General features: G+C 47.5%; 3 protein-coding genes across 3 annotated transcripts; all 3 read right to left on the bottom strand.

Moving 5' to 3' along the window:
• Positions 1 to 3,084, bottom strand: LOC148702335 (uncharacterized). The gene is made up of 3 exons (XM_089925719.1): positions 2,782 to 3,084; positions 1,894 to 2,628; positions 1 to 519 (listed from the first exon to the last, which is right to left on the bottom strand). Exons 1-3 carry the CDS (start codon positions 3,082 to 3,084, stop codon positions 1 to 3), a joined length of 1,557 nt encoding a protein of 518 aa, XP_089781845.1.
• Positions 3,085 to 20,621: 17,537 nt separating this feature from the next.
• Positions 20,622 to 21,140, bottom strand: LOC148702336 (uncharacterized). Its single transcript, XM_088705318.1, has one exon. The coding sequence runs from the start codon at positions 21,138 to 21,140 to the stop codon at positions 20,622 to 20,624; it is 519 nt and encodes a 172-aa protein (XP_088561444.1).
• A 230-nt stretch (positions 21,141 to 21,370) lies between these two features.
• Positions 21,371 to 24,021, bottom strand: LOC103710743 (L-lactate dehydrogenase A-like). Its single transcript, XM_039115559.3, has 2 exons — positions 23,338 to 24,021; positions 21,371 to 22,010 (listed from the first exon to the last, which is right to left on the bottom strand). The coding sequence occupies exons 1-2, from the start codon at positions 23,941 to 23,943 to the stop codon at positions 21,564 to 21,566; spliced, it is 1,053 nt and encodes a 350-aa protein (XP_038971487.1). The 5' UTR covers positions 23,944 to 24,021; the 3' UTR covers positions 21,371 to 21,563.
• Positions 24,022 to 26,309: the final 2,288 nt, after the last annotated feature.

A 26,309-nucleotide genomic window follows, 5' to 3' on the forward strand; every position in this document is an offset into this window, starting at 1 on the left:
CTATTGGTAGTACACCCGGAGGTTTTCGGAACTCCAGCTTCGTGGAATGGGGGTCCCGTCGAGAGATTCCAGCTTGTACGCCCCGGGTCGCTGGACGCGTGCGATCCGGTAGGGTCCCTCCCAGTTCGGGGCCAGCTTCCCTTGCTCGGTCGGTTGGGAGGCCTTTGCCCTTCTAAGGACGAGGTCCCCCACTTTGAAGGATTTGACTTTGACTTTGGCGTTGTAGTATTGCGCTGTCTTTTGCTGGTACCTCGCCATGCGAACTCGGGCGGCTTCTCTCGTCTCCTCGATTAGGTCCAGGTTATTTCTAAGCTGTGAGGAGCTGGAGCTGGCGTCAAAATGTTCCACCCTTGGAGAAGGGAGTCCGATCTCCAGTGGGATGACGGCTTCTGTCCCGTACGTCAGATTGAAAGGAGTTTCGCCGGTGGGTACGCAGAACGTGGTCCAATAAGCCCACAGGACGTTGTACAGGTCTTCGACCCACTGTCCCTTGGACTGGTCGAGCCTGGCCTTGAGCCCCTGCAAAATAGTACGATTCGTTACCTCAGTTTCTCCGTTCGTCTGAGGATGCGCGACCGAGGTGAAGCGGTGATCGATGCCAAGCTCGGAGCAGAACTCTCTGAAACGGGCGTTGTCGAACTGGCGACCGTTGTCTGATATGAGGATGCGGGGGAGACCGAATCTACATATTATTGACTTTCAGACGAAGTCACGCATCTTCTGCTCGATGATCCGGGCAACTGGCTCGGCTTCCACCTATTTAGTGAAATAGTCAATGGAGACGACTAGGAATTTTCTTTGCCCGGTTGCCGGAGGGAATGGTCCCAAGATGTCAATCCCCCACTGGGCGAATGGCCAAGGGGAGCTGATCGAGGTCAACGGGGCCGAGGGCCGGCGTTGGACATTGGCGTTTCTCTGGCATCGGTCGCATCTTCGGACGAAGTCGAGGGTGTCCTTCTGGAGTGTCGGCCAGTAGTATCCTTGGCGCAAAATCTTGTGCGCTAATGCTCGTCCCCCCAGATGGTTTCCACAAATTCCATCGTGGACTTCACGCATTGCGTAATCCGCCTCTGTCGGGCGGAGGCACCTGAGGAGGGGAGAGGTAAAAGACCTTCGATAAAGCTTGCCTTTGTATAATATGTACCGAGCAGCCAGGCGCCTGACTCGGCGAACCTCGCGTTCATCGCTGGGGAGGACCTCATCCCGCAAGTAGCTAATGAGCTCGTCCACCCAGCTCGGCTCAACTTCAATGCAAAGGGCTGGCTCGGGCTCCTCCGTGCTGGGTCTTTGGAGGTACTCCAGCGCTGCTGCTTTGAGAAACTCGCTCATGCGAGAGGACGCCAGCTTTGATAGTTGATCTACTCTGAGATTCTCCGACCTGGCAATGTGTTGGATGTGGAAGGAGCTCAGAGTCGAAGTGAGATCCCGCACTTTCCGAAGATACTCCTGCATCGTGGGCTCTCTGGCCTCGAAGTCACCCAAGATTTGGTTCACGACCAACTAAGAATCGCTGAAGGCCCTTAGGTTCCTTACTCCTAGTTCCCTGGCCAACTTGAGCCCAGCGATGAGTGCTTTGTACTCCGCCACGTTGTTAGAGGCGGGAAACTCGAAGCGCAGGGCCTGCTCGGCGACCACTCCATCTGGACTGGTGAGGATGAGGCCCGCTCCGCTACCCCCCGAGTTCGAAAAACCATCAACATGCAAGGTCCATGTCAGGCTCGGGGTCTGCTCCACTGGCACTAGCCCGGGCTCGAGCTCGTCTGGCACGGTGCACTCGACTATAAAGTCGGTAAGTGCCTGTGCCTTGATCGCCGGCCTGGGGAGGGGAGAGGTAAAAGACCTCCGATAAAGCTTGCCTTCGTATAATATGTACCGAGCGGCCAGGCGCCTGACTTGGCGAGCCTCGCATTCATCGCTGGGGAGGATCTCATCCCGCAAGTAGCTAATGAGCTCGTCCACCCAGCTCGGCTCAACTTCAATGCAAAGGGCTGGCTCGGGCTCCTCCGTGCTGGGTCTTTGGAGGTACTCCAGCGCTGCTGCTTTGGAAAGCTCGCTCATGTGAGAGGACGCCAGCTTTGATAGTTGATCTGCTCTGAGATTCTCCGACCTGGCAATGTGTTGGATGTGGAAGTAGCTCAGAGTCGAAGTGAGATCCCGCACTTTCTGAAGATACTCCTGCATCGTGGGCTCTCTGGCCTCGAAGTCACCCAAGATTTGGTTCACGACCAACTGGAAATCGCTGAAGGCCCTTAGGTTCCTTACTCCTAGTTTCCTGGCCAACTTGAGCCCAGCGATGAGTGCTTCGTACTCCGCCGCGTTGTTAGAGGCGGGGAACTCCAAGCGCAGGGCCTGGTCGGCGACCACTCCATCTAGACTGGTGAGGATGAGGCCCGCTCCGCTACCCCCCGAGTTCGAAAAACCATCAACATGCAAGGTCCATGTCAGGCTCGGGGTCTGCTCCACTGGCGTTGGCCCGGGCTCGGGCTCGTCTGGCACGGTGCACTCGACTATAAAGTCGGCGAGTGCCTGTGCCTTGATCGCTGGCCTGGGCCGATACTCGAGGTCGAACTCTCCGAGCTCGATAGCCCACTTTGTAACTCGACCGGCACGATCTGATCGCTGCAGGATCTGCTTCACCGGTTGGTCGGTCAGCACGGCCACCGTGTGAGCTTGAAAATAGGGCCGGAGCCTCCGAGCTGAGACGACCAAGGCATAAGCGGTCTTCTCCAGCTTGGAGTATCGGATCTCGGCATCCCTCAAGACCCGGCGTGTGTAATATACCGGCTTTTGGAGCTTGCTCTCCTCCCGAACCAGGACCGAGCTCACTGCTACAGGAAAAACAGCTAAGTATAAGTAGAGGAGCTCACCCTGCTGAGGCTTCGTGAGCAGCGGAGGAGAGGCAAGAAGACACTTAAGCTCCTCGAAGGCTTGCTGACACTCGGCCGACCATAAAAAGTTTTTTGGCTTCTTGAGGGCCGCAAAGAACGGAAGGCAGCGCTCGGCCGATCGGGAGACGAATCTTCCGAGAGCTGCAACTCGGCCTGTAAGCCGTTGCACTTCCTTAACTGTCCTCGGGGGCGTCATCTCTTGGAGCGCTCGGATCTTCTCAGGATTGGCCTCGATTCCCCACTGTGTGATTACGAAGCCAAGGAACTTGCCCGAGGTGACTCCGAACGCGCATTTGGCCGGATTGAGCTTCATTCGGTACCTTCGGAGTGTGGAGAATGCTTCACTGAGGTCGGTCACATGATCTTGCGTCATTTTGCTTTTTACCAACATGTCATCAACATAGACCTCCATGTTTCGGCCTATTTGGTCTTTGAAGATCCAGCTGACCAGCCTCTGATAAGTTGCTCCAGCATTCTTTAAGCCGAAGGGCATTACTTTGTAGCAATAGGTACCCCCGTCGGTGATGAAGGCCGTCTTTTCCTCATCCTCCGGCGCCATCCGGATCTGGTTGTATCCGGAGAAGGCGTTCATAAATGTCAACAGCTCGTGTCCCGAGGTGGAGTCTACGAGCTGATCGATGCTGGAAAGTGAAAAACTGTCTTTTGAGTAAGCCTTGTTCAGGTCGGTGTAGTCCACGCACATGCGCCATTTCCCGCTGGCCTTTTTGACGAGGACCACATTGGCGAGCCACTCTGGATAGGATATCTCCCGGATGAAGCCGGCCTTTGAGGAGTTTATCAACTTCCTCAGCTACTGCTCGTTGTCGCTCTGGGGCGGCATTTCGCTTCTTTTGCCGCACCGGTTTGCAGGGCTTTACTTGGAGTCGGTGGACCACGACCTCCGGATCTATCCCTGGCATATTTGCGGGCGACCAGGCGAAGACGTCCATGTTGTTCCACAGGAAGCTGATGAGGCGATCTCTCGCGAGCATCAAGGCCGAAGCCAACCTGCACGGTTAGCTCCGGAAAATTTTCTTGCAAAGGAACTTGAATTAGTAGCTCACCGGGCTCTATCCGATTCTTCTGAGGGCCGACCCGTGCCTCTAAGGTTTCGGCCGAGAGCTTGTCTGTTGTTGGAACCGACACCTTGGCCGGTTGCTTCGCCTCATGGGTCGCCATGTAGCACCATCTTACTACCGCCTGGTCCCCACGGACTTCGCCGACTCGTTGGCTGGTGGGGAATCGCATAAGCAGGTGGCGGGTTGAGACCACGGCTCGAAGAGCGTTGAGCCCTGGTCGTCCGAGGATGGCATTATAAGCCGAGGGCCGGCGCACCACGAGGAAACCCATCCTCACGGTACTTTCTCGGGGGGCGAGCCCGACCGTGACCAGGAGATCGACCTCGCCCTCTACTGAGACTGAGTCTCCAGTAAATCCGACCAGCGGGGCGTTCATCCTTCGCAATTGCTTTTGTTCCATCCCCATTCTAGAATAGGCGTCAAAGTACAAAACCTTCGCCGAGCTCCCATTATCAACTAGGACACGTTTTACATCGAACCTATTCACAACCATAGAGACGACCACCGCGTCATCATGGGGAGTTTCAACTCCCTCCAAGTCCTCATCCGAGAACGAGATGGTTTTCGAGGCGCGCAGGCGCTTCGGGGCGGTTCCTTCCTCCGGAGCTCCTCCGACCGAGGCGCCGCCTCGGATGGTGTTGATGGTGCCGGCGATAGGTCTGTTGACATTTGGATCTTTGGGCTGCGCGGTACTCTCCACTGGCCTTCTCCCTTCGCGCCGGTTCTGTACGAACCGGTCGAGCACTCCTCGACGGATGAGTGCCTCGATCTCGTCTCGGAGCTGAAAGCAGTCCTCCGTATCATGGCCGTGATCCCGATGGAAACGGCAGTACTTCCGGGGGTTACGCCAAGCCCCGGGATCTCGTCTCGGGGGCGGGGGCTAGAAATAGTCCCGGCCTTCGATCTCCATGAGAATCTCAGCCCGAGGAGCAGTAAGGGGAGTGTAATTTTCGTACCTCCCATTGGGTATGCGGGCCCGTGGTGGAGACCTCGGGCGGGGCGGGGACCTTTGCCGAGGTGGTCCCCGCAATCGGGGTGGACTCTTCAAACAAGGCAAATTCTTGGCTCGGCGCGGGGACGGGCTTCTAGGGTGGCCACGCTCTTCGCGACGTCTTTTCTGCTTCTTGGGGGTCTGCTCGGCCCCGCTCCGTCTAACGGCAACAGCTTCCTCGGCTTTCTGTTGCCCAGATAGACAACCCAAGAGGGGGGGGGGGGTGAATTGGGTTTTTAATATAATTTGGCTAATTAAAACTTTGTGGATGATTAATTAAAAACTATAGCAAGTTATTTAATTAAAGCCTAGTGCTGTGAGTAATGTGCGGGGAAGAAGATGAGAGACAATGCACTACAAACACAAAGTTTTATAGTGGTTCGGAGCTAACCCTTGCTCCTACGTCCACTCCCCAAGTCTCACTTGGGAATTTCACTATAACCCCCTTGGATTACAGCCGGTTGTTTTGCAAGCTCACAACCAAACTTGTTGTTTTACGAGCTCACAACGAACTCGGTCGGTTTTTCCAGGCTCACCGACTAGAACCAACCCCGATTGTTTTTCCGGGCTCACAATCAAACCCTTACACACGTTGGTTTTAACTTGGCTCACCAACCAACCTTAAACCCCTTGATTCAATCCCCCGATTGAATCAAGTAAATACAAGAGATAGAAGAAAATAGAAAATAGCTTCTCAAAAAGCAGATTTAAGACAATATAATCGTAAAGGAGTTAGAAGCCCTCAAACGCTTTTAAGCTGGTGAAGAGGTATGGCTTCTGGAACTCCGGTCTCCTCTTGAAAGAGTGGTCGACTTGAATGCAGGAGGAGGAAGCTTTGATTGTTGGGAAGAAGTTGTTGGAGCAGTAAATGCAGATCTCCCCTTTTTCGTTTAAGAGCACTTGGAGAGCTTGAAAACTTGAATGCTTGGAGTGGAATATCTGTTATCTGCTTTGCTACAGTCCTCTGTGGCTATTTAAGCCAACCCCCACGAAAACTAGCCGTTACTCTGCTTTTTCTGGCCGTTCTGCACACTCTGCGCAGCCTGACAATATGACCGTTGGTGGGTTGGAGTCGACTCGCGCGATCAGGAGTCGACTCGGCTGTAGCAGGAGTCGACTCACGCTTTTCCGGAGTCGACTCGGCAACTGTTCCAAATTTGAATTAAAGTTGCCGTCTTGACTGGGAGTCGACTCGTCTTGACCTGGAGTCGACTCGCCAACTTCTGAAGTTGACCTGGCAATTTTTGGAGTCGGCTCATCCACTGAAGTCCGTGGATCCAAATTTGAATTTTGTCCACTCGAGTCGACTCGACTGTCCTGGGAGTCGACTCGAATCTCAGATCCCGAACTCTCGATTCTCTGTCGTTTGGCTCATCCAGTCTTGGAGTCGACTCGAACCTCCTTGGAGTCGACTCGGCTCTCAGTTTCCGAAAGTTGGTCTTCTGCCTTTTGACGTGTAGCTTGTCTTGGAGTCGACTCGAGCTGTCTGTGAGTCGACTCGAATCTCAGAGGCAGTAACATGGTCTTCTGTCTGTTGATGGTCGCTCAGTCTCGGAGTCGACTCGTGTACTGCGGGAGTCGACTCGAATCTCAGAGTCCGAAAATCGTTCTCTGACTTTTTTCTTGTGTTCCTCTGAGAGTCGACTCTTACCTTCTTTGGAGTCGACCTGCCAACCATCGGAGTCGACTCGCGTTCCACTGGAGTCGACTCGAATCTCAGACCCGAAAACTGCTCTCTGACTTTTCTGCCTGTGACTGCTTGGAGTCGACTCTTACTTCCCTGGAGTCGACTCGGTGAACATTGGAGTCGACTCGCGCACTTCAGGAGTCGACTCGTTGACAGGTTCTGAGATGAAGCTTTCTGTTCTTCTTTCTGTTCTCAGTCGGAGTCGACTCGTACTAATCTGGAGTCGACTCGAGCTCGTGCCAGTGAACTTGATACGCTTGGAGTCGACTCGTGATACTCGGAAGTCGACTCGAGTCTCAGACATTGGTTCATGCAGACTTCTTAACTTATCCAAAATACTATGAACCAAGTCTAGAAACACTTGGACAGGATTTTCACTGAAACACTCAATTGAATTCATTAGTAATCACAAGATATACTCAATTGCTTTGAGCTCATCAAAATCAAATGGGGTTTTAATCAATCACTCCACAATCTCCCCCTTTTTGATGATGACAAAACTTTGAGTATATGTAAAATGAATTGCTCATAAAACAATGAAGTAAAATCCATAAATGAATTCAAATGTCTGATAATTTAATTTATCCAAGTTTGAAAGGAGTGAAACATTAAATTTCGGAGTTAAAGCTCCCCCTTTCATTTGGAATTATATAAGCCTTCATATTATGCAATCAATTGTTTGGCTTATATGTCATTAATGATTTAGCTTGATTAAAATTCAGATTCTCCCCCTCAACATATGCATTCAACTATATTTTGATTTTCTGAATTTCCTCTTCATGCTTTGAAGTTTTTTTTTTTGAACTGAATTTTATCTTTTTAGAGGGAAAATCTGTCAATTTGTTCTTGAGTAGGATTCAGCTAATCTCCGAATATCCCTTGAATAGATTCTGGAGATTACTCCATTAGGAGCCCCAAAAGAGAGATAATGAGCCTCGAGGTACCGAATCCACTTAGAACAAATTTGTGTGTGTTTTTAAGAGTTTATCGTTTTATTTATTTCCATTGATTTCTTTTACATATTTTTTTCAATATTTCTCCCCTTTTACATATTTTACCATATTTTATACATATTTCTCCCCCTTTTTGTCATCATACCAAAAAGGAGGTAATCACACACAATCAATGGCACAATCAACAAATGGCACATCAAATGGCACATAATTGAAGATAAAATGTCTACTCATTGTATTGATATGAATGTGAACACATTTGAGCATACAATAAGTAAGGTAAAACAATACATCACACAAAAACATCTATGGCCTCCTCGAGGATGAGGCTCCCCCTCTCGAGGATGCATCTCCTCCTCTGGAGGGTGTGGCTCCTCCTCTCGAGGATGCATCTCCTCCTCTGGAGGATGTGGCTCCTCCTCTCGAGGATGTGGCACCTCCTCTCGAGGATGGTGCTCCTCCTCTCAATCGGCTCTGCTCCATGAGGAGGGTGACTGCATCTGTCACATGTCCGAGCTGCGTGATAATAGACGTGGTGGCTCTGCTATGTGTAGTGGAGAGCTCTGTCACCGACGCCTGAAGCCCAGTCAACGATGTCTGTAGTGCGTCCAGCTTGTCGATGAGTACATTCGACAAGCGCTCGGCCCCCTCGGTGGTGGTGTGCATGTCACGACCTATCTCCTCTCGCATCTGTCGAGTGGAGCTCGTGACCTCATTCATGCTTTGGAACTGGGCCTGGACCAAACTCCGGATATTGTAGATCTCTTTCCGTACATGAGCCGTCATGTCAGTCACGGCTGTCAAGGAAGGGACCAACTGAGAAGATACGGGTGCAGGAGTGGGAGCAGGCACCGCACCTCGGAGCTCCCGAAGCAGCTCGTCCCTCAGATCTCGAACGATCTCCTGCCGCAGTTCCCGGAGCTGCTCTGGATCAATCCGAACCTCCATAGATGGTGTAGCTGAGGAGGAAGGTCCGGCAAAGGTGGTAGGAGCAGGAGGAGTGGATGGGAGGTCTGGATGGTCTGGAAGGTCTGGGTAGTCTGAATCTGGCTCAGGACTGGGTGATGGTCTGGTGGTCTGAGCAGTGAGAGTAGACTTCCTAACCCAGATCCCTTCTCTCTTCCGAAATCCCATCCTGTGCATAGTCTCCGTACACAAGCGATCAGTCCATCGCAAGGCATGAGAGGGTTCCCTCTCAGGAATGGGAATCTCGTACTGCCTAAAAAGAAGAGTGAATAACATCCCGTATGGGAGTGAGAGCCTAGGTCTATCTAGGGGCTCACACATATACCTATAAATGAGCTTTGGGAAGTTGATCGGGGTGTCCTGAAGGATATAAGACATAATAGCTAAGTCCCTCTCATTCACAAAATCAAATCTCCCTGTCTTAGGGAAGATGGACCTGGACAGAATGCTCAAAAGGATTCTCACTTCAATAGGAAGTGAGCTAGCAGATACCTCATCTAGGGGGGACTGAGGTGGATGCCCTAAGACGACCGTAAGGGCCGCAACTCTATCCTCAGGGTGTGCGGGAGCCACCCCTACTAATGGAAGGTGAAGGATATGGGCAATGAGGTCCTCTGTGACACGCAACGGGACACCTACTACCGTACCCTCGATACCTCCATCTCTCCGATGGACGGTACTGTAAAACTCTTGAACTAGGCCAGGATAGGTGGGAAGGTCCAAGGTGAGGAAGTACTCTAGGCCCTGGGCTCTAAGCCTATCGCCTATGGTGAACCCCTCCCGGGAGAGATAGTCGAAATCGACAAACCTCCCGGAGGTGACGGCCTTCCCGGCCAACGGCCTAACGAGCACCACCCTAGGCGGGGAACGATCCGGAGGTGGTTGCCTCGCGGGATCGTGCCGCGCCTTGGAGCGTCGCTCGGGACCGGCCTCGGGACGGGACCTCTTCCTAACGACGGTCTTACGAGGCATCTTGACCTAAACGGGAAGAAAAATACCTAGAGGACGGTGAAGAACCGACAGAGGAAGCTCGGGACGGACCGGAAATGACCTAGGAACGGACGGAAACTCAATGTCCGGCGAAGAATCGACGGGAAAAGGGCTTGGAGACGATCGGGGATGACCTAGGAGTCGGCTCTAGGGCTTTGTGAACAGTGGCGGCTTGAGGAAAAGTGTTTGCGAAACGACAAACCTAGGGTTAAAAAGTCGGATCCCGACTGCGAGTCGACTCCCCTGAGTCGCGAGTCGACTCGACCTCGAGTCGACTCCAGAATATGCGCGAGTCGACTCTCTGTTAGCGCATGTAGACTTCGAGTCGACTCCCGACAGTGTGCGAGTCGACTCCCCCTCAGCTGCCAACTTTGCGAGTCGACTCCCGCTAATGCGCGAGTCGACTCCCCCTTAGGAGCCGGCTCTGAAACTTACTCGAGTCGTCTCTAACCTTGGCACGCACCTAAAAACCATGCCATAATCGTGCCAAATGAGGGAAAATCACCTAATTAAGGACTGATTTGATGATCACTGCATAGAAACTCTATTTTAACCTCATTCTAATCATCAAAATCAATTAATCTAGTGAAAAACTCCCACTAGGATGGATCAATCACTCCTAATCCCCTCCTAAGCACACTAAACCTCTCTTCACTTAGGGGTTTTGTAAAAATATCTGCTAATTGATTATCAGTACAAATAAATTGGAGTGACACATCACTATTCAATACATGATCTCTTATGAAGTGATGTCTTATCTCAATGTGTTTAGTTCTTGAGTGTTGAATTGGATTTTTAGTTAGATTTATGGCACTTGTGTTATCACAATTAATGGGAATTTTATCTTGTTTAATGCCATAATCTTCTAATTGTTGTTTAATCCATAAGATTTGAGCACAACAACTCCCGGCTGCAACATATTCAGCTTCTGCAGTGGATAATGCAACCGAGTTTTGTTTCTTGCTAAACCATGAGATTAGGTTTTCTCCTAGAAATTGACAAGACCCGCTGGTACTTTTTCTATCAAGCTTACATCCAGCGAAGTCTGAATCTGTGTACCCTATTAAGTTTAGGCTAGATTTTTTAGAGTACCACAGCCCTATGTTCTTAGTTCCAATTAAGTATTTAAAGATTCTCTTAACTGCAGCTAGGTGTGATTCTTTAGGATTAGCCTGATATCTAGCACACATGCACACACTAAACATAATATCAGGCCTACTTGCAGTAAGATACAGTAAAGAACCTATCATACCTCTATAAAGTTTTTGATCTACAGATTTACCTGATTCATCTTGGTCTAACTTGCATGATGAGCTCATGGGGGTGCTGATTGACTTGTTTCCCTCCATATCAAACTTCTTGAGCATCTCCTTGATATATTTTGCTTGATTGATGAAGATGCCTCCTTCAGATTGTTTGATTTGAAGCCCGAGGAAATAGTTCAGCTCTCCCATCATGCTCATCTCAAACTCACTCTGTATCAAATCAGCAAATTCCTCGCAGAGGCGATTGTTAGTAGCACCGAAAATGATATCATCAACATAAATCTGTACTAATAACATATCCTTATTTTTCTTTTTCAGAAATAATGTTGTATCTACATTTTTCCTAGAGAATTCATGTTCTAATAGGAATTTACTAAGTCTCTCATACCATGCTCTAGGTGCTTGTTTTAGTCCATAAAGCGCTTTGTTCAGTTTATACACATGATTAGGGTATTGATGATTTTCAAAACCAGGAGGTTGTTCTACATACACCTCCTCATTAATAAACCCATTTAGAAAAGCACTTTTTACATCCATTTGATATAGCTTGAAGTCCTTAGAGCATGCATATGCTAATAGAAGTCTAATCGCCTCAAGTCTAGCTACGGGAGCAAAGGTTTCATCAAAATATATGCCTTCTTCTTGATTATAACCCTTTGCTACTAGTCTAGCCTTATTCCTTATAACAATTCCATTTTCATCTAGTTTATTTTTATATATCCATTTTGTACCTATTATTGGATATTCAGAAGGTCTCTCTACTAGATCCCACACTTTGTTTCTAGTAAATTGGTTTAGTTCTTCTTGCATTGCATTTATCCAATTTACATCATTTTCGGCTTCTTCTATATGTTTGGGCTCAAAGTGTGAAACAAAAGCTAGATGGTTATTCAAATTTCTAAGAGATGCTCTAGTCCTAACCGGTTGTGATGGATCATCTAGAATTAGTTCCTTAGGATGCCCGTGAGCATACCTCCAAGCTTTAGTTAGCCCATGATCCACTATAGGCTCTTGGTTTGATGATTCTCCTTCAATCAACTTTTGATTACCATCTTGTAATCCCACCTCATCTATCTTTTCTTCAAGTATTTCAATATCATCATCAAGATTGGCTTTCTTACTAGAGGAGATGTCACTAGAGTCATCAAATACAACATGTATAGATTCTTCTATAACTAGTGTTCTTTTATTAAAGACTCTATAGGCTTTACTAGTTGTAGAATAACCTAAGAATATTCCTTCATCAGATTTAAGGTCAAATTTCTCTAGATTATCTTTCCCATTATTATGTACAAAACACCTACATCCAAAAACATGAAAATAGTTAACCTTTGGTTTTCTGTTTTTCCACAGTTCATAAGGTGTTTTCTTTATGATGGGTCTTAATAGAACTCTATTTAATATATGGCAAGAAGTATTAATGGCTTCTCCCCAAAAGTACTTAGGGAGGTTACTTTCACATAACATCGTTCTAGCCATTTCCTCTAGTGTTCTATTTTTCCTTTCCACAACTCCATTTTGTTGTGGTGTCCTAGGTGCAGAAAAATTATGGGTTATCCACTTTTTACTACAAAATTCATCAAATAATTGATTTTCGAATTCGGTACCATGGTGACTTCTAATGGCTATGACTGAAGACTCTCTAGCATTTGTTACTTCCTTATGAAACTTTTTAAACATGGAAAATGCTTGGTCCTTATGTGCTAGAAACATGACCCATGTGTACCTAGAGTAATCATCTACTATGACTAGACCATATTTATTTCCACCTAGGCTTGTTGTTCTAGTTGGACCAAATAGGTCCATGTGTAATAATTCTAGAGGCCTAGAGGTAGAGACACATTTTATGGGTTTAAAAGAATTCCTAGATTGTTTGCCAAATTGACATGCTTCACAGATTTTGTTCTTTTCAAATTTTAACTTTGGCAAACCTATCATGGAATCTCTTTTAACTAATTTAGTTATTGTGTCCATGCTTGCATGACCTAACTTACGGTGCCATAACCAACTAGCATCATTATCTTTAGTTTCATTTAACAACTAAACATTGGTTATGTTTTGCAAGGTCTTCTAGGTCTACCACATATACATTTCCACGTCTAATCCCTTTAAAAACTAAACTATTATCATTAGGATTTGTTATAATGCATAGTGATGGTTTAAACATAACATCATATCCTTTGTCACATAATTGACTAATGCTTAACAAGTTATGCTTAAGACCATCAACATATCTAACATTATCTATAAAAGTAGAAGGGGTGATTTGAACTTTACCAATACCAATGATGTGACCTTGGTTGTTGTTTCCAAACGTCACAGCACCTCCCTTCTTAGCTTCAAGGGTGAAAAATTGGTCTTTATCACCCGTCATGTGCCTTGAGCAGCCACTATCCAAATACCAGCAATTTTTGTTGACCTTGGCTGCAAGACACTCCTACACAAGCAAGTCATGTCATCTTAGGTACCCAAGTTTTCTTGGGTCCTTCATGGTTAGTCAAGTTGGTTCCTTTTGGAACCCATACCCTTTTAATTTTTCTTTTAGTTTTACTTTTCCTAAAATTACATGCATTTGCTTTATGTCCTACTATTCCACAACAAAAGCAAGTTATTTTCTTAATTTTAGTTTCCCCAGCTTTAACAAAAAAGTTACTAAGAAGTTTTTGCTTATTCCTTGGTTTATACCCTAAACCTGCTTTATTAAATACCGCACGTTGATTATTTAGTATCATGTTTAATTTTTCAGAGCTATATGTGAATTTTTCAACTATGGGTTTATATTTGTTAAGTTCTTTAGTTATTGTTTGTTTTTCGGCTTTTAGATCATTAAGTTCTTTAGTAAGATCCTTATCTAAGGTTTGTTTATATTTTTTAAGTTCTGAAAATTCCTTAGTTAATTTTTCATTTTCTTTAGTTAAGGTGTTAGTCTTTTGAGTTAAAAGTAGGTTGCTTGTTTTAAGTTCTATATTTTCTTTGGTGATTAAATCCTTATCCTTAACTAATTTATCGTATTTATGTAGGTATGATTGATTAGTTATTTTCAGTTCTTTATTCTTAAGATTTATAGCCTTATATTCTACCATTAATTCATTAAATGCATCATAAAGTTCATCAAAAGAAAAATCAGGATGCGTGTCGGAAGTTACCTCGTTTTCGTTGGCCATGAAACAGAAATTGGTCTTCTCTTCTTGTTCATCATCTGATGAGGAGGATGATGAGTCGGAGTCCGATAGGGTAGTCACAAGTGCCTTTTTCTTCTTGTACTTACTCCCCTTCTTCAGTAAGGGGCACTCTGCTCTTATGTGACCCGGCTTCTTGCACTCGTAACAACCAATCCCCTCATTTTTCCTTTCCTTACCTTTGTCCTTGCGGTAGGAATTTGAGGGGCCTCTCCTTTGATGATAGGACTTCTTGTGGTTGATGAATTTCTTGAACTTGCGCACAAGAAGAGCCTCACCACCATCTTCCTCATCTTCTTCTTCTTCGCTGCTACTGCTGCAAGACAAGTCCTTGTTAGAAGAAGTAGATTTAAGGGCTATTACCTTTTTCTTATGGGAGGACTCTTCCTCGTTGTGTTGTTTCATGGTGAGCTCGTGCGTCATGAGGGATCCAAGAAGCTCCTCAAGTGGTAGCTTGTTCAAGTCCTTGGCTTCTTGAATTGCTGTCACTTTAGCTTCCCACGACCTCGGTAGACACCGAAGGATTTTCCTGACAAGCTCACTGTTAGTATAGTTCTTGCCAAGGCTTTTTAGGCCATTGACAATATCAGTAAACCTAGTGAACATGGATGTGATTGTTTCATTTGAATCCATTTTAAATAGTTCATATTTATGAACCAAGATGTTTATTTTGGATTCCTTGACTTGATTCGTGCCCTCATAGGTCACTTCAAGTCTGTCCCAAATTTCTTTTGCTGAATTACAAGTTGAAATCCTATTGAATTCATTACGGTCTAAGGCACAATAGAAGACATTCATTGCTTTAGAGTTTAATTGTGCCTTCCTCATGTCATGTTCATCCCAGTCCATTTCAAGTTTAGGTACCTTAACACCATCTACGTATATGGATGGGATGTATGGCCCATTTACTACAATGGACCACATCTCATAGTCTTGGGCTTGGATGAATATTCTCATCCTAGCCTTCCAGTATGAGTAGTCAGATCCATTGAAGAAAGGGGGTCTTTGGGTGGACTGACCCTCAATGTGAGAAGATCCAAATGGGGTTGTCATTTTGATCTTTTAACTCTTGAGTGGAAGAGTTTTTGGCTCTGATACCACTTGTTGCCCAGATAGACAACCCAAGAGGGGGGGTGAATTGGGTTTTTAATATAATTTGGCTAATTAAAACTTTGTGGATGATTAATTAAAAACTATAGCAAGTTATTTAATTAAAGCCTAGTGCTGTGAGTAATGTGCGGGGAAGAAGATGAGAGACAATGCACTACAAACACAAAGTTTTATAGTGGTTCGGAGCTAACCCTTGCTCCTACGTCCACTCCCCAAGTCTCACTTGGGAATTTCACTATAACCCCCTTGGATTACAGCCGGTTGTTTTGCAAGCTCACAACCAAACTTGTTGTTTTACGAGCTCACAACGAACTCGGTCGGTTTTTCCAGGCTCACCGACTAGAACCAACCCCGATTGTTTTCTCGGGCTCACAATCAAACCCTTACACACGTTGGTTTTAACTTGGCTCACCAACCAACCTTAAACCCCTTGATTCAATCCCCCGATTGAATCAAGTAAATACAAGAGATAGAAGAAAACAGAAAATAGCTTCTCAAAAAGCAGATTTAAGACAATATAATCGTAAAGGAGTTAGAAGCCCTCAAACGCTTTTAAGCTGGTGAAGAGGTATGGCTTCTGGAACTCCGGTCTCCTCTTGAAAGAGTGGTCGACTTGAATGCAGGAGGAGGAAGCTTTGATTGTTGGGAAGAAGTTGTTGGAGCAGTAAATGCAGATCTCCCCTTTTTCGTTTAAGAGCACTTGGAGAGCTTGAAAACTTGAATGCTTGGAGTGGAATATCTGTTATCTGCCTTGCTACAGTCCTCTGTGGCTATTTAAGCCAACCCCCACGGAAACTAGCCGTTACTCTGCTTTTTCTGGCCGTTCTGCACACTCTGCGCAGCCTGACAATATGACCGTTGGTGGGTTGGAGTCGACTCGCGCGATCAGGAGTCGACTCGGCTGTAGCAGGAGTCGACTCACGCTTTTCCGGAGTCGACTCGGCAACTGTTCCAAATTTGAATTAAAGTTGCCGTCTTGACTGGGAGTCGACTCGTCTTGACCTGGAGTCGACTCACCAACTTCTGGAGTTGACCTGGCAATTTTTGGAGTCGGCTCATCCACTGAAGTCCGTGGATCCAAATTTGAATTTTGTCCACTCGAGTCGACTCGACTGTCCTGGGAGTCGACTCGAATCTCAGAGCCCGAACTCTCGATTCTCTGTCGTTTGGCTCATCCAGTCTTGGAGTCGACTCGAACCTCCTTGGAGTCGACTCGGCTCTCAGTTTCCGAAAGTTGGTCTTCTGCCTTTTGACGTGTAGCTTGTCTTGGAGTCGACTCGAGCTGTCTGTGAGTCGACTCGAATCTCAGAGGCAGTAACATGGTCTTCTGTCTGTTGATGGTCGCTCAGTCTCGGAGTCGACTCGTGTACTGCGGGAGTCGACTCGAATCTCAGAGTCCGAAAATCGTTCTCTGACTTTTTCCTTGTGTTCCTCTGAGAGTCGACTCTTACCTTCTTTGGAGTCGACCTGCCAACCATCGGAGTCGACTCGCGTTCCACTGGAGTCGACTCGAATCTCAGACCCGAAAACTGCTCTCTGACTTTTCTGCCTGTGACTGCTTGGAGTCGACTCTTACTTCCCTGGAGTCGACTCGGTGAACATTGGAGTCGACTCGTGCACTTCAGGAGTCGACTCGTTGACAGGTTCTGAGATGAAGCTTTCTGTTCTTCTTTCTGTTCTCAGTCGGAGTCGACTCGTACTAATCTGGAGTCGACTCGAGCTCGTGCCAGTGAACTTGATACGCTTGGAGTCGACTCGTGATACTCGGGAGTCGACTCGAGTCTCAGACATTGGTTCATGCAGACTTCTTAACTTATCCAAAATACTATGAACCAAGTCTAGAAACACTTGGACAGGATTTTCACTGAAACACTCAATTGAATTCATTAGTAATCACAAGATATACTCAATTGCTTTGAGCTCATCAAAATCAAATGGGGTTTTAATCAATCACTCCACACTTTCGCATACTTCCGTGCCCGAACCAGCATCTCAGTGAGGTCGGCAGGGAAGTTCTTCTCGATGGAGAAGAGGAATCTATAAGACCGGGCCCCAGTCTTCAGTGCTGACATGGCGATTGACTGGTCAAGCTCCCGGACTTTCCATGTTGCTGCGGTGAATCGGTCCAAATATTCCCTGAGGGACTCTCCCTCCTTTTGTTTTATATCGAGGAGGGAGTCCGAGGTCCGCCGCTGGGGTCGGCTGGCAGCAAAGTTGCTGGCAAATTGCCTGCCGAGCTGTTCGAAGGAGGAGACGGTGCTAGGCTTCAGCCCGGTAAACCAAAGCCGGGCTGCCCCTCGGAGTGTTGCTGGGAAGGCTTTGCAAAGCATGGCCTCCGAGGCTCCCTGCAGGGCCATTAAGGCCCGATAGTTTTCCAGGTGGTCAAGGGGGTCGGTCCTACCGTTGTAAGGCTCCACCTGGGGCATCTTGAATCTTAACGGGACCGGCTCATCTTCAATTTGCTGGGAGAAGGGGGACCTCGTGGTGAACTCGAAGTCACCATCGCGTCCCGACCTCCTGCCGTGGAGTGCCTCAATCTGGCGCTCCAGCTTCTCGACTTTCTTGTCGAGCTCATCACTCAGGGGGATCGCCGCGGCGGTCCGCTCCGGCGCAGGTTGCCCTGGGACTGACTCGGCTTCTGACGGTTGTAGCCAGTCACCAGGATCCCTCACCGGGTTTTCCCTCCAAGGGGAGGCCTGAGCTTGGGAATCTTGGAGGGGCAATCCGCTTGCAGGAGGCATCGGCTGAACTGGGGCTGGAGGGAGTGGTGCCGTTGGGATGCCCCTGGGTTGCAGGCCTTGGACAGCAGCAGCCAAGGCCTGAACCTGCTGCACCAGGGTATCAAACTGCTCCGGCCGAACTTGGGGAGCCGACTCGGCCGGAGGTGGCGAGTTCCGGACAGAGTGTCCGAGGCTAGGTGAAGGACGTCGAGAGGCATTAGAAGCTCCCTTGCTTCTCAGCTTCATTGTCGCGACTCGGGCCCTTCCTCTAGCGCCAACTGTTGTTGGAAATTGGACCCGGGGGCGACTGTCGGCCGAAAGGGAGGAGCTCCGCTGCCTGAGTGGCGGATGGCGACTTGTCGGCGAGCGGCGTCCTCCTGGAGACCTGCAAGAAGCCGGTGGCCGGGCTGTCCCACGCCGGCCCTCCGATGCTTAAGTCAGTGAGGGATCAATGTGGGGGAAGAGAGAGATCGAGGGAGAGAGAGAGGGCCGGAAAGTCAGATCCCCCTCTAAAATGGAGGAGTTCCCCTTTTATAGAGGGGCGGGTTACCTGTGATGTGTCAGAGCAAATGGCTTGTCGTACAATTGTGCATTAATGTCCGATCGTGTAAATCAATGTTGTTACTGTAGGAGATTAGGCCGAAGCTCAAGTCGTCGTGGAGTCATGCCATCATTCGTAGCCATGCGGGTTTGCCGTGAGAGGCTTGATGTCCGTAGTCGATGGAAGCCATACTCTTTAATTATTGAGTAGACTGAGGGCCTGCAGGTGCCATGCGCTTTGATTGTTGAGTGAACCGGATGTCCGCAGGACCCATACACATTAATTGTTGGCGAAGACAAAATGTGGTCTTTTGATCGTACTACGGGAGGATGTGATCTCAACGCGCAGGTTAGACGTCCTAGGGTTGGTAGGGCTATCTGGATGTGCCAGGCCGAAGGGGGGGGGTCGGCTCGACCGCCCGCGGGTCGGAGGGGTTTGCTCGGTCGGCCCCTGCTCGGAGGAGTCTGCTCGGTCGGCCCCTGCTCGGAGGGGTCTGCTTGGTCGGCCCCTGGGGTGGCGACATTTTCCCCCAACAGGTCTATTTGTAAACTTTTAAGAATGCAGTGAATAAAAATATTTGTTATCTGGTGCTAGCCATGTCTCATGTTGATATACCAAAATGCTACATTTTAGCATCGTGAGAATGTCTCAGGTTGCGTTTCGGGATCTAAATATTATATACAGTGAACTTTTGAGGTCCAAATGTTACCATCCCATTTTCTCCTCTCTTATGCTCCAAAGAAGAATAAAATGAACCCCCATAATTTTGGTGAATGTGACCTTTATGTAGTGACAAGACCATCCTTGATTTGCCAAGACAAATGCTTCTAAGTTTCAAAGAATACCTTACAACCTACTAATGGATACCATATTCTAAATATAAAACAAAATTAGAAAATTAATTCACGCATGGCATATGCATCATTTTATCTAAGTTGCAGTGGTGTGAATTGACCCGAATTCTGTTCCCATGAACTATTATGGCGTATCCTTGGTTGTGGGCTTTTTATATTTTTTTTTATGGCAGAATCCTACCAATTAATTAAACGCTAAACATTACAAAAGATTAACAGTAAGTTGCTGCTCTCCACATGATTAACTTGCTTAATTATTAATGAACTAGAAACATGGCAATAGTTTAATGGATGGACACTATGTAAACTAGCATCAGTTCATGGTGAGATTTTAATATTCTTGAGACTGCGCCTGTGCTAAGGACTACAAAAATGATTTAAGAAATATGATATATAGGAAGGACACCATGATATAGGATTTTTTTTTTTTAGTTGCATTTGTTTGGGCAGGGCCAACATAATATTTCACTGTTTATTAGCTGCTAACCAGCCCAACATATAGCTAAACTTGTCACCAGGACAACAAAAATCCTCTTAAAATATTCTAAAATATCAAGTTCTCTCACTAAACTCCCAGCCCTTTTTTTTTTTTTTTAAACGGGCAATTCATACTACTCGGGTACGAATACACCCAACAGAATCTGCGAACAAAAAGTCCCGGAATGCTCCGGGCACGTCATCCCCACCAACCCAAAAAGTGCCTCCTGAGTGGCTCGCAACATACGCCGCCACCCAGTCTGCCGCCCCATTCGACTCACGATATACATGCATAACCTGAAAAGTAAGCCCCTCCCTCATCAACCATATATCACGGAGTAACGGGTGAACTCCTCCATCACTGTGAGGGCCCTTCCGAACCCAACTAATCACTGTGGCTGAGTCACCCTCCAGGAGGATGGAGCTCGCCTGAAGTACCTGTCGTGCATACCGTAATCCCATCCAAGCCGCCCGCAGCTCTGCCCCTGGGACCGAGGTATCGAAAATCTGACAACCCCCTGCTACCACCATGCTGGAGCTCGGGCCCCTAATAACAAAACCTGCTCCTCCTCTCCTGCCTCCATCCAAGATTGAGCCATCAAAATTGATCTTGAGGAAGCTTGGGGGTGGGGGCTCCCAGGTGAAAAACACCGTGTGAGTAGCTGCCGAAGCAGAATGGGGGCCCCAGATGTCCCGAGCTGTCAAAGGTCTATGATCCAGATCTACAGAAAGAAACTCTACTGCCTGAGCCCGAGCCCGCTCCATCACAAATCGTGGGGACAGGCTAGGCTCGCCAAAAACACGGGCGTTCCTGGCCATCCATACCTGGTAAGCTGTGCAAGACGCCCTAATAGCCACAGACCTCATCTGGGTGGAGATGGAACAACGCCAGACCTCCTCCAGAAAACTATCCCTCCGGCTTCAGACCGCCTCCTGAATCCCGGATAACCTCCAAGTCCCCCTCGCCCAGACACACTGGAATAGTGCATGATCCACTGACTCATCTGCCTCACAATACTGGCACAAAGGAGGAATGCTAACTCCACGACGGCTCAGCTCCAAGCTCGTCGGCAGACGATCCCATGCTACCTTCCAGAGGAATAATGCAACCCTCTGGTGTAGCCCAAACCTCCATATCCAGCCACAGTCCCTACCCAGGTTTGACTCCTGCTGAAGAACCCGAGCGACATCACCAACCCTGACTCTGGCCCTACAAGTGGTGCTCCAAACCCTAACATCTGGACCTGCCGATCCCGGGATGGGGAGGGCTCGAATCCGCTCTGCTAAGTGCTCTCCGAAAAACTGGCCCAACCTGTCAACATCCCACTTTGCCTCCCCAGGCATAAGGAGGTCATGCACTTGGAGCCCCACAGGCCCCTCGTCACTAATCATCGTCGGCCACAGCCTCAGCGAAATTGAATCCACCCAAGGGTCCTCCATCACATCAATGCTCCGTCCATCGCCAATCAACCACCTAGTATGTGCCAGTGCTGTAGGTATATACCTTCCAACCTCACGCCACATGAAAGATACCCTCCGACCGCCCACCACCTGCCCAGCTGAGCCTGGCCGACCGTATCTCGCTATCATGACCTGACACCAGAAAGATAAAACTACCAAGCATATATGCAAGTGATAAACAAAGAGGTCGGACCAAAATAGAGAATTGATGAATCGAATTGAAAATAGAACATATCAAGCATAATAATCAAAATTGAAGGTGCATAAATGTTACATAAGTAAACATGAGCTGTTTTAATCGATTATAGGATTCAGGTGACAAAGACCCAAAAATAGAGTAGAAAATAATTAGTACTAGAAAGAAGAGAAGCTAAGGCCCCAGAAAAGAGGTAATGCTCCATCTCAAATGCCAAGCTGCTGCTGTATCTTCCATAAGGTATCGGCAGACCTTCTGAGATGGGCAGACTCCTCATCTGTGAGGTGGACATTGGCGACGCTGAGCACGCCGCCACGGCCGAGGCGGGCAGGGAGGCTGAGGAAGACCTCGCGGTCGTCGGGGATGCCGTAGAAGCCCTTGGCAAGGAGGGAGACGGGGTGGATGCGGTGCTGGTCGCGGAGCAAGGACCGAGCAAGGTTGGCCACAGAGTAGCCAATAGCCCAGGAGGTGTACCCCTTCAGCCGGATCACCTCATAAGCGCTCTCCACCACCGCCTTCCGGATGCTTTCCAGGACTTCTTCCTCGTAGCCAATCTGGTGCTTCTCCAGGGAGCTCAGCACTGGGACGCCACCCACGCTTATGCTCGACCACAGTGCTACCGAGCTGTCCCCATGCTCTCCCACCATGTAAGCCTACGTGAAAAAATAAATCAATAATGGAGAGAATTAACAATCTTATTTGCCACAAGCAATTTCCATACATATATATATATATATAGGATAGATCATGTGTTTTTCTAATTCATTTCGACCTTGACTAGTTATAAATTCATCGACAAGCCAACTTTGAGCTTCATCATCTCCTTAAACAAATTACTGAATTATTATCATATCCATATCCATTGTGGAAAATGCTTGGTCAACACATGTTTACAAGATAGGAGACACCCCATGGCATATTAATTGTCTCATCTATATAAATCATTGATTTGTCTCCTTTTATATTCTTTATAGAGAAATTATAGCATGCACCACATGCACCATATGGTGATATACTACATCAATTATTTCGTCTCCTTTCTGTGGGCTCGATTCATTTTGAGCTCGTCTCAGTATGTGGTGCGCATATGGTATTGGGTATAATTTCTCATTGTTATATCTCTATACTCAAATGGTCACATGCATTTAATACAAAACTAATCTAAAAATTGGTATATATATATTGGTAGAAAAATAAGCACATAATACTTGGCGATGCAAATATTAAATTATTTCTATAGTAATCATGAGAATGGGAATGTATAATGACCTAATAAAGTATCAAATAGATTTTTTTGCAAAATAAACAAAACTAAATAAATTGATCCACTAATAGAAAATGGAATAAAGTGGATTTTTCATGTAATATTCCCTAAATTCCAAGATCTAGCATCATTCATTTTATAATCGTGAGACTAAAGTTCTTTATGCTTCATGATTAAACCATAAAATTCATTAAAAAAAATCTTGCTTCAGTGCCCATTAATTAATATGATTATTGAAATGACTTGGAGAATCATTGGGTCAAATAGAAAATTGCTTAATTTTTAGGCATGTCATTGGATATATCCTATAATTATAACTGACCAACCCAAAAATTAGCCAAAGTTGGATGGTGCTTTTGTATTCATCCATCTACTCCACATGCATAAATAAGTGGAAAAACAGAGGCTAATTACAATAATTCACAAGCTCATGATGTGGTTAAGCACATACTATACATATAATTACACATATCAGTGGTTAATCTACTGGATTGAGCACAGCCAAGATGCAATTATGATAAACCAACAACCTAGCATCAAAATTAGAAAAAAAAATAACAAAAAAATTAGGACATCGATAAGCTACATCATCAGCTAGATGATGATAGATCTATAAAATAACAAAAAAAAAATAAACCATAAATTAAACCGCTAAGATTAGATATCTAATTTGGAAAAAAAGGTGGTTTTTAGGTTCTTTAATTAATTAATTTTACCTGGACATCCTGGGCGTTGACCTCGAGGTGATCGGCGAGAAGAAAGCGGAACCGGGACGAGTCCAGATTGGTCCCCGATCCGATGATGCGGTTGGGAGGGAAGCCGGAGAGCTTCCAGGCGATGTAGGTCAAGACGTCGACCGGGTTGGATACGACGAGGAGGAGCGCGTCCGGCGAGTAGCGGGCGAGCGGAGGCACGATCTCCCGGAAAAGGGAGAGGTTTCTTTGCAGGAGATCGAGGCGGGACTCGCCGGCGATCTGGCGGGCGCCGGCGGTGATGATGCAGAGGTCGGAGGCGGAGGTGACGGCGTAGTCCGTGGAAGCGCGGATCTTAGTGCGGGGGAGGAAGGCGGCTGCGTGCTGGAGGTCGAGCATCTCGCCGCGGAGCTTGTCGGGCTTGGCGTCGACGAGGGCGAGCTCGTCGGCGAGGTCCTGGGTGAGGATCGTCTGGGCGATGGCCATCCCGACGTTTCCAACGCCGATGACGGAGATCTTGGTGTTCCGCTTCGTCGGCGACGGCGGCGCCGCCTGCTGGAGCGGCCGGAAGAAGGCCCGCGAGACGTCCTCCCCGAGCCCCAGCTCCGACAAGGACGACACCTTCTTCATCTCGATCGGACGATCAAAAACGAATGATGGAATCCGGAAGAAGAAGAGGAGGAAGAAGTGGGTGTCGTCACTGCCTCTCCTTGTCTCCTCTGCCCTCCTAAATAAAGGGGAAGTTGGGGATCTTTTTAACCAATACTTGATGCACCCATCTCCACACACCATAACTTACACCCTCTAAAACACTTGTGGGACCAAGCCATAGGGTGGAGATGACGGTCGAGTGGAGACTGGAGAATACTTTGGTGTTCGGGAAGTTTGGCCGCACCAATGGAAATGCTCGGAGAAACGCACAGTTGCGGGACCCACGCACGTGACAATGAAGTTAATATTCGTGATATAATATTCTAGATATTTGGTGTGATAACGATAGTTTTCTGAAATTATTAATAATTTATTTAGATAATCCAGCAGAATTAGACTAAACTCCTTGCTAGATTTAGCTGTTAGACCATCTATTCAACCAAATAATAATATTATTTTTTTTCTTTCAAGATGCTAAAGTTTCAAATTTTGGCTGAGATTTAAGTAGGCTAACAGATTCAATTCCTGCAAGATTTTTGGTTCAATTTTATAAAAATATTCAGCCAATAAAAATTTCAATATGCATATGCATTAAAGCAAAATAAAATCAAAATTACTTAAAATTTAAAAATAAAAATAGTTGCAGCATGTCTATTTCTCTAGGTTTTTTTTGTTTGTATCTAATTTTCTATTTAAGCATCAGACTAATATTTGTATGTCTAATAAATATTAACAACATCCAATCCGTACTTAAATATCCGATTTCATTTGTATTTCTATTTATATTTTATATAACACTCATTAATTTTTAATAAAAATAAATAACCACATTAATGTACTATTAGCTTAATTCATCATCCACTTAGTAATATTTTTAATTCTATAGTCATAAATTTTAATTGTTTAATTTATATTTGTATTTATATTCATATTTTTAATATCTAATTTGTATTTGCATCCATTTAAAATAAATATAGATCTAAATTTTTATATGTGACTAATATTTATATTTATATTTATTAAATAATATAAATATAGGTATGAATATATTAGTATCTGTTGCTGGGGGTCCAAACCGAGAACGATTGGCACAGCGGTGTGAATGGGGTTCCCTTGGAATTACTTCGGTTGCGCTCCGCCCTCCGCCGGGAGACCTGCAAGCAAGCCTCGCACCACCACCGGGGTAGTGGGGGCCCTCCGACGATCAAGTTAGGGGAGATCGAAGGAGAAGAAGAAGTAGCAGGTAAGATAATACTCTGGAAAATCTTGCTTACCCTCCGCTTCCCCCCCAGCCGCATATATATCAGGCTGCGGGGTTTTTTTGGGGATTGGTCATCGTGTGGCACGATGGGGTTGCCACTGACATGGTCGTTACAGGGCGTCGTGGGGCAGCGCTGGGTACGGCCATGGCAGGGCGTAGTGGAGCTCCGCTTTGTACGGCTGTTACAGGGGATCGTGGGGCAGCGCCGGATACGGCCGTTGCAGGGAGTAGTGGAGCAGGGGGCCGCGGCGTGCCTCAGGGGAACAGTCTGTTGTTGTCAAGAGATTGCCGACTTGGGGTCGGGCTGCGGAGCCGAAGATATCCGACCCGAGGTCGGATTGCTGGATCAAGGGGCAGCCGACCCGGGGTCGGGCTGCGGAGCCGAAGATATCCGACCCGGGGTTGGATTGCTGGACTAAGGGGCAGCCGACTCGGGGTCGAGCTGCGGAGCCGAAGATATCCGACCCGAGGTCGGATTGCTGGATCAAGGGGCAGCCGTAGTCTTCCTGGGCGCGCGTGCCGGTCACGTGGGGCATGGTGGCTAAGTTTCCCCGTAACAGTAGCCCCCACTTCCGAGCCTGGAACCAGGAGGGGAACGGGTGAAGGGAGTGATGCTTCGAGATTGCCGCCATCCCTCGGAAAGGCGCGCGCGCTCCGAGCTCCCCGCCTGGAGGAGAGCCACGAGGAACAGGCGAGGCTTCTGGCGAGGGCCGAGAGCCGATTGAAAGCTGTAGAGGAGGGAGGCCGGGCTGCGGCGAGGAGGACGACCAGGGACCTCGAGACGAGGCTCCAGGTGGCCGAAGAGCGGGCACTTGGCTTCGCCGCCCTCGAGAGGCAACTGTTGGAGGCTCAGGAGCAACTCAAGGTTGCCTCGGGTCTCGAGGGCGAGATCAGGAAGGCGGAGGAGCGGGCCGAAAAGCAGTCCCGGAAGGCTGCCGACTTCCGGGAGAGGTGGGAGAAGGCCCAGCAGTCGGCCGACAACGCCCGCAACCGAACCCGATCTCTTGAAGCCAAGCTGGCCGAATGGGAGTCGGCCTTTGAGGGGACTCGTGCGAGCAACCAGGAGCTTCATTCGCGCCTGGAG

Source organism: Phoenix dactylifera, chromosome 10 (assembly GCF_051530095.1).
Source record: "Phoenix dactylifera cultivar Ajwa chromosome 10, Ajwa_hap1_PhDact_Kaust_v1.1, whole genome shotgun sequence".
Lineage (NCBI taxonomy): Eukaryota > Viridiplantae > Streptophyta > Magnoliopsida > Arecales > Arecaceae > Phoenix > Phoenix dactylifera.

Bases quoted from the DNA above. Each gene is read 5' to 3' on its own strand.
- LOC103710743 (XM_039115559.3), bottom strand. From the start codon at position 23,943: ATGAAGAAGGTGTCGTCCTTGTCGGAGCTGGGGCTCGGGGAGGACGTC. The intron at 22,011-23,337 runs GTAAAATTAATT...TTTTTCACGTAG, and splicing joins TCAACGCCCAGGATGTCCAG to GCTTACATGGTGGGAGAGCA.
- LOC148702335 (XM_089925719.1), bottom strand. From the start codon at position 3,084: ATGACGCCCCCGAGGACAGTTAAGGAAGTGCAACGGCTTACAGGCCGA. The intron at 2,629-2,781 runs GTATATTACACA...CCGGTGAAGCAG, and splicing joins AGAGCAAGCTCCAAAAGCCG to ATCCTGCAGCGATCAGATCG. The intron at 520-1,893 runs GTCAGGCGCCTG...ACTATTTTGCAG, and splicing joins ATGAATGCGAGGCTCGCCAA to GGGCTCAAGGCCAGGCTCGA.
- LOC148702336 (XM_088705318.1), bottom strand. From the start codon at position 21,140: ATGGAGGACCCTTGGGTGGATTCAATTTCGCTGAGGCTGTGGCCGACG.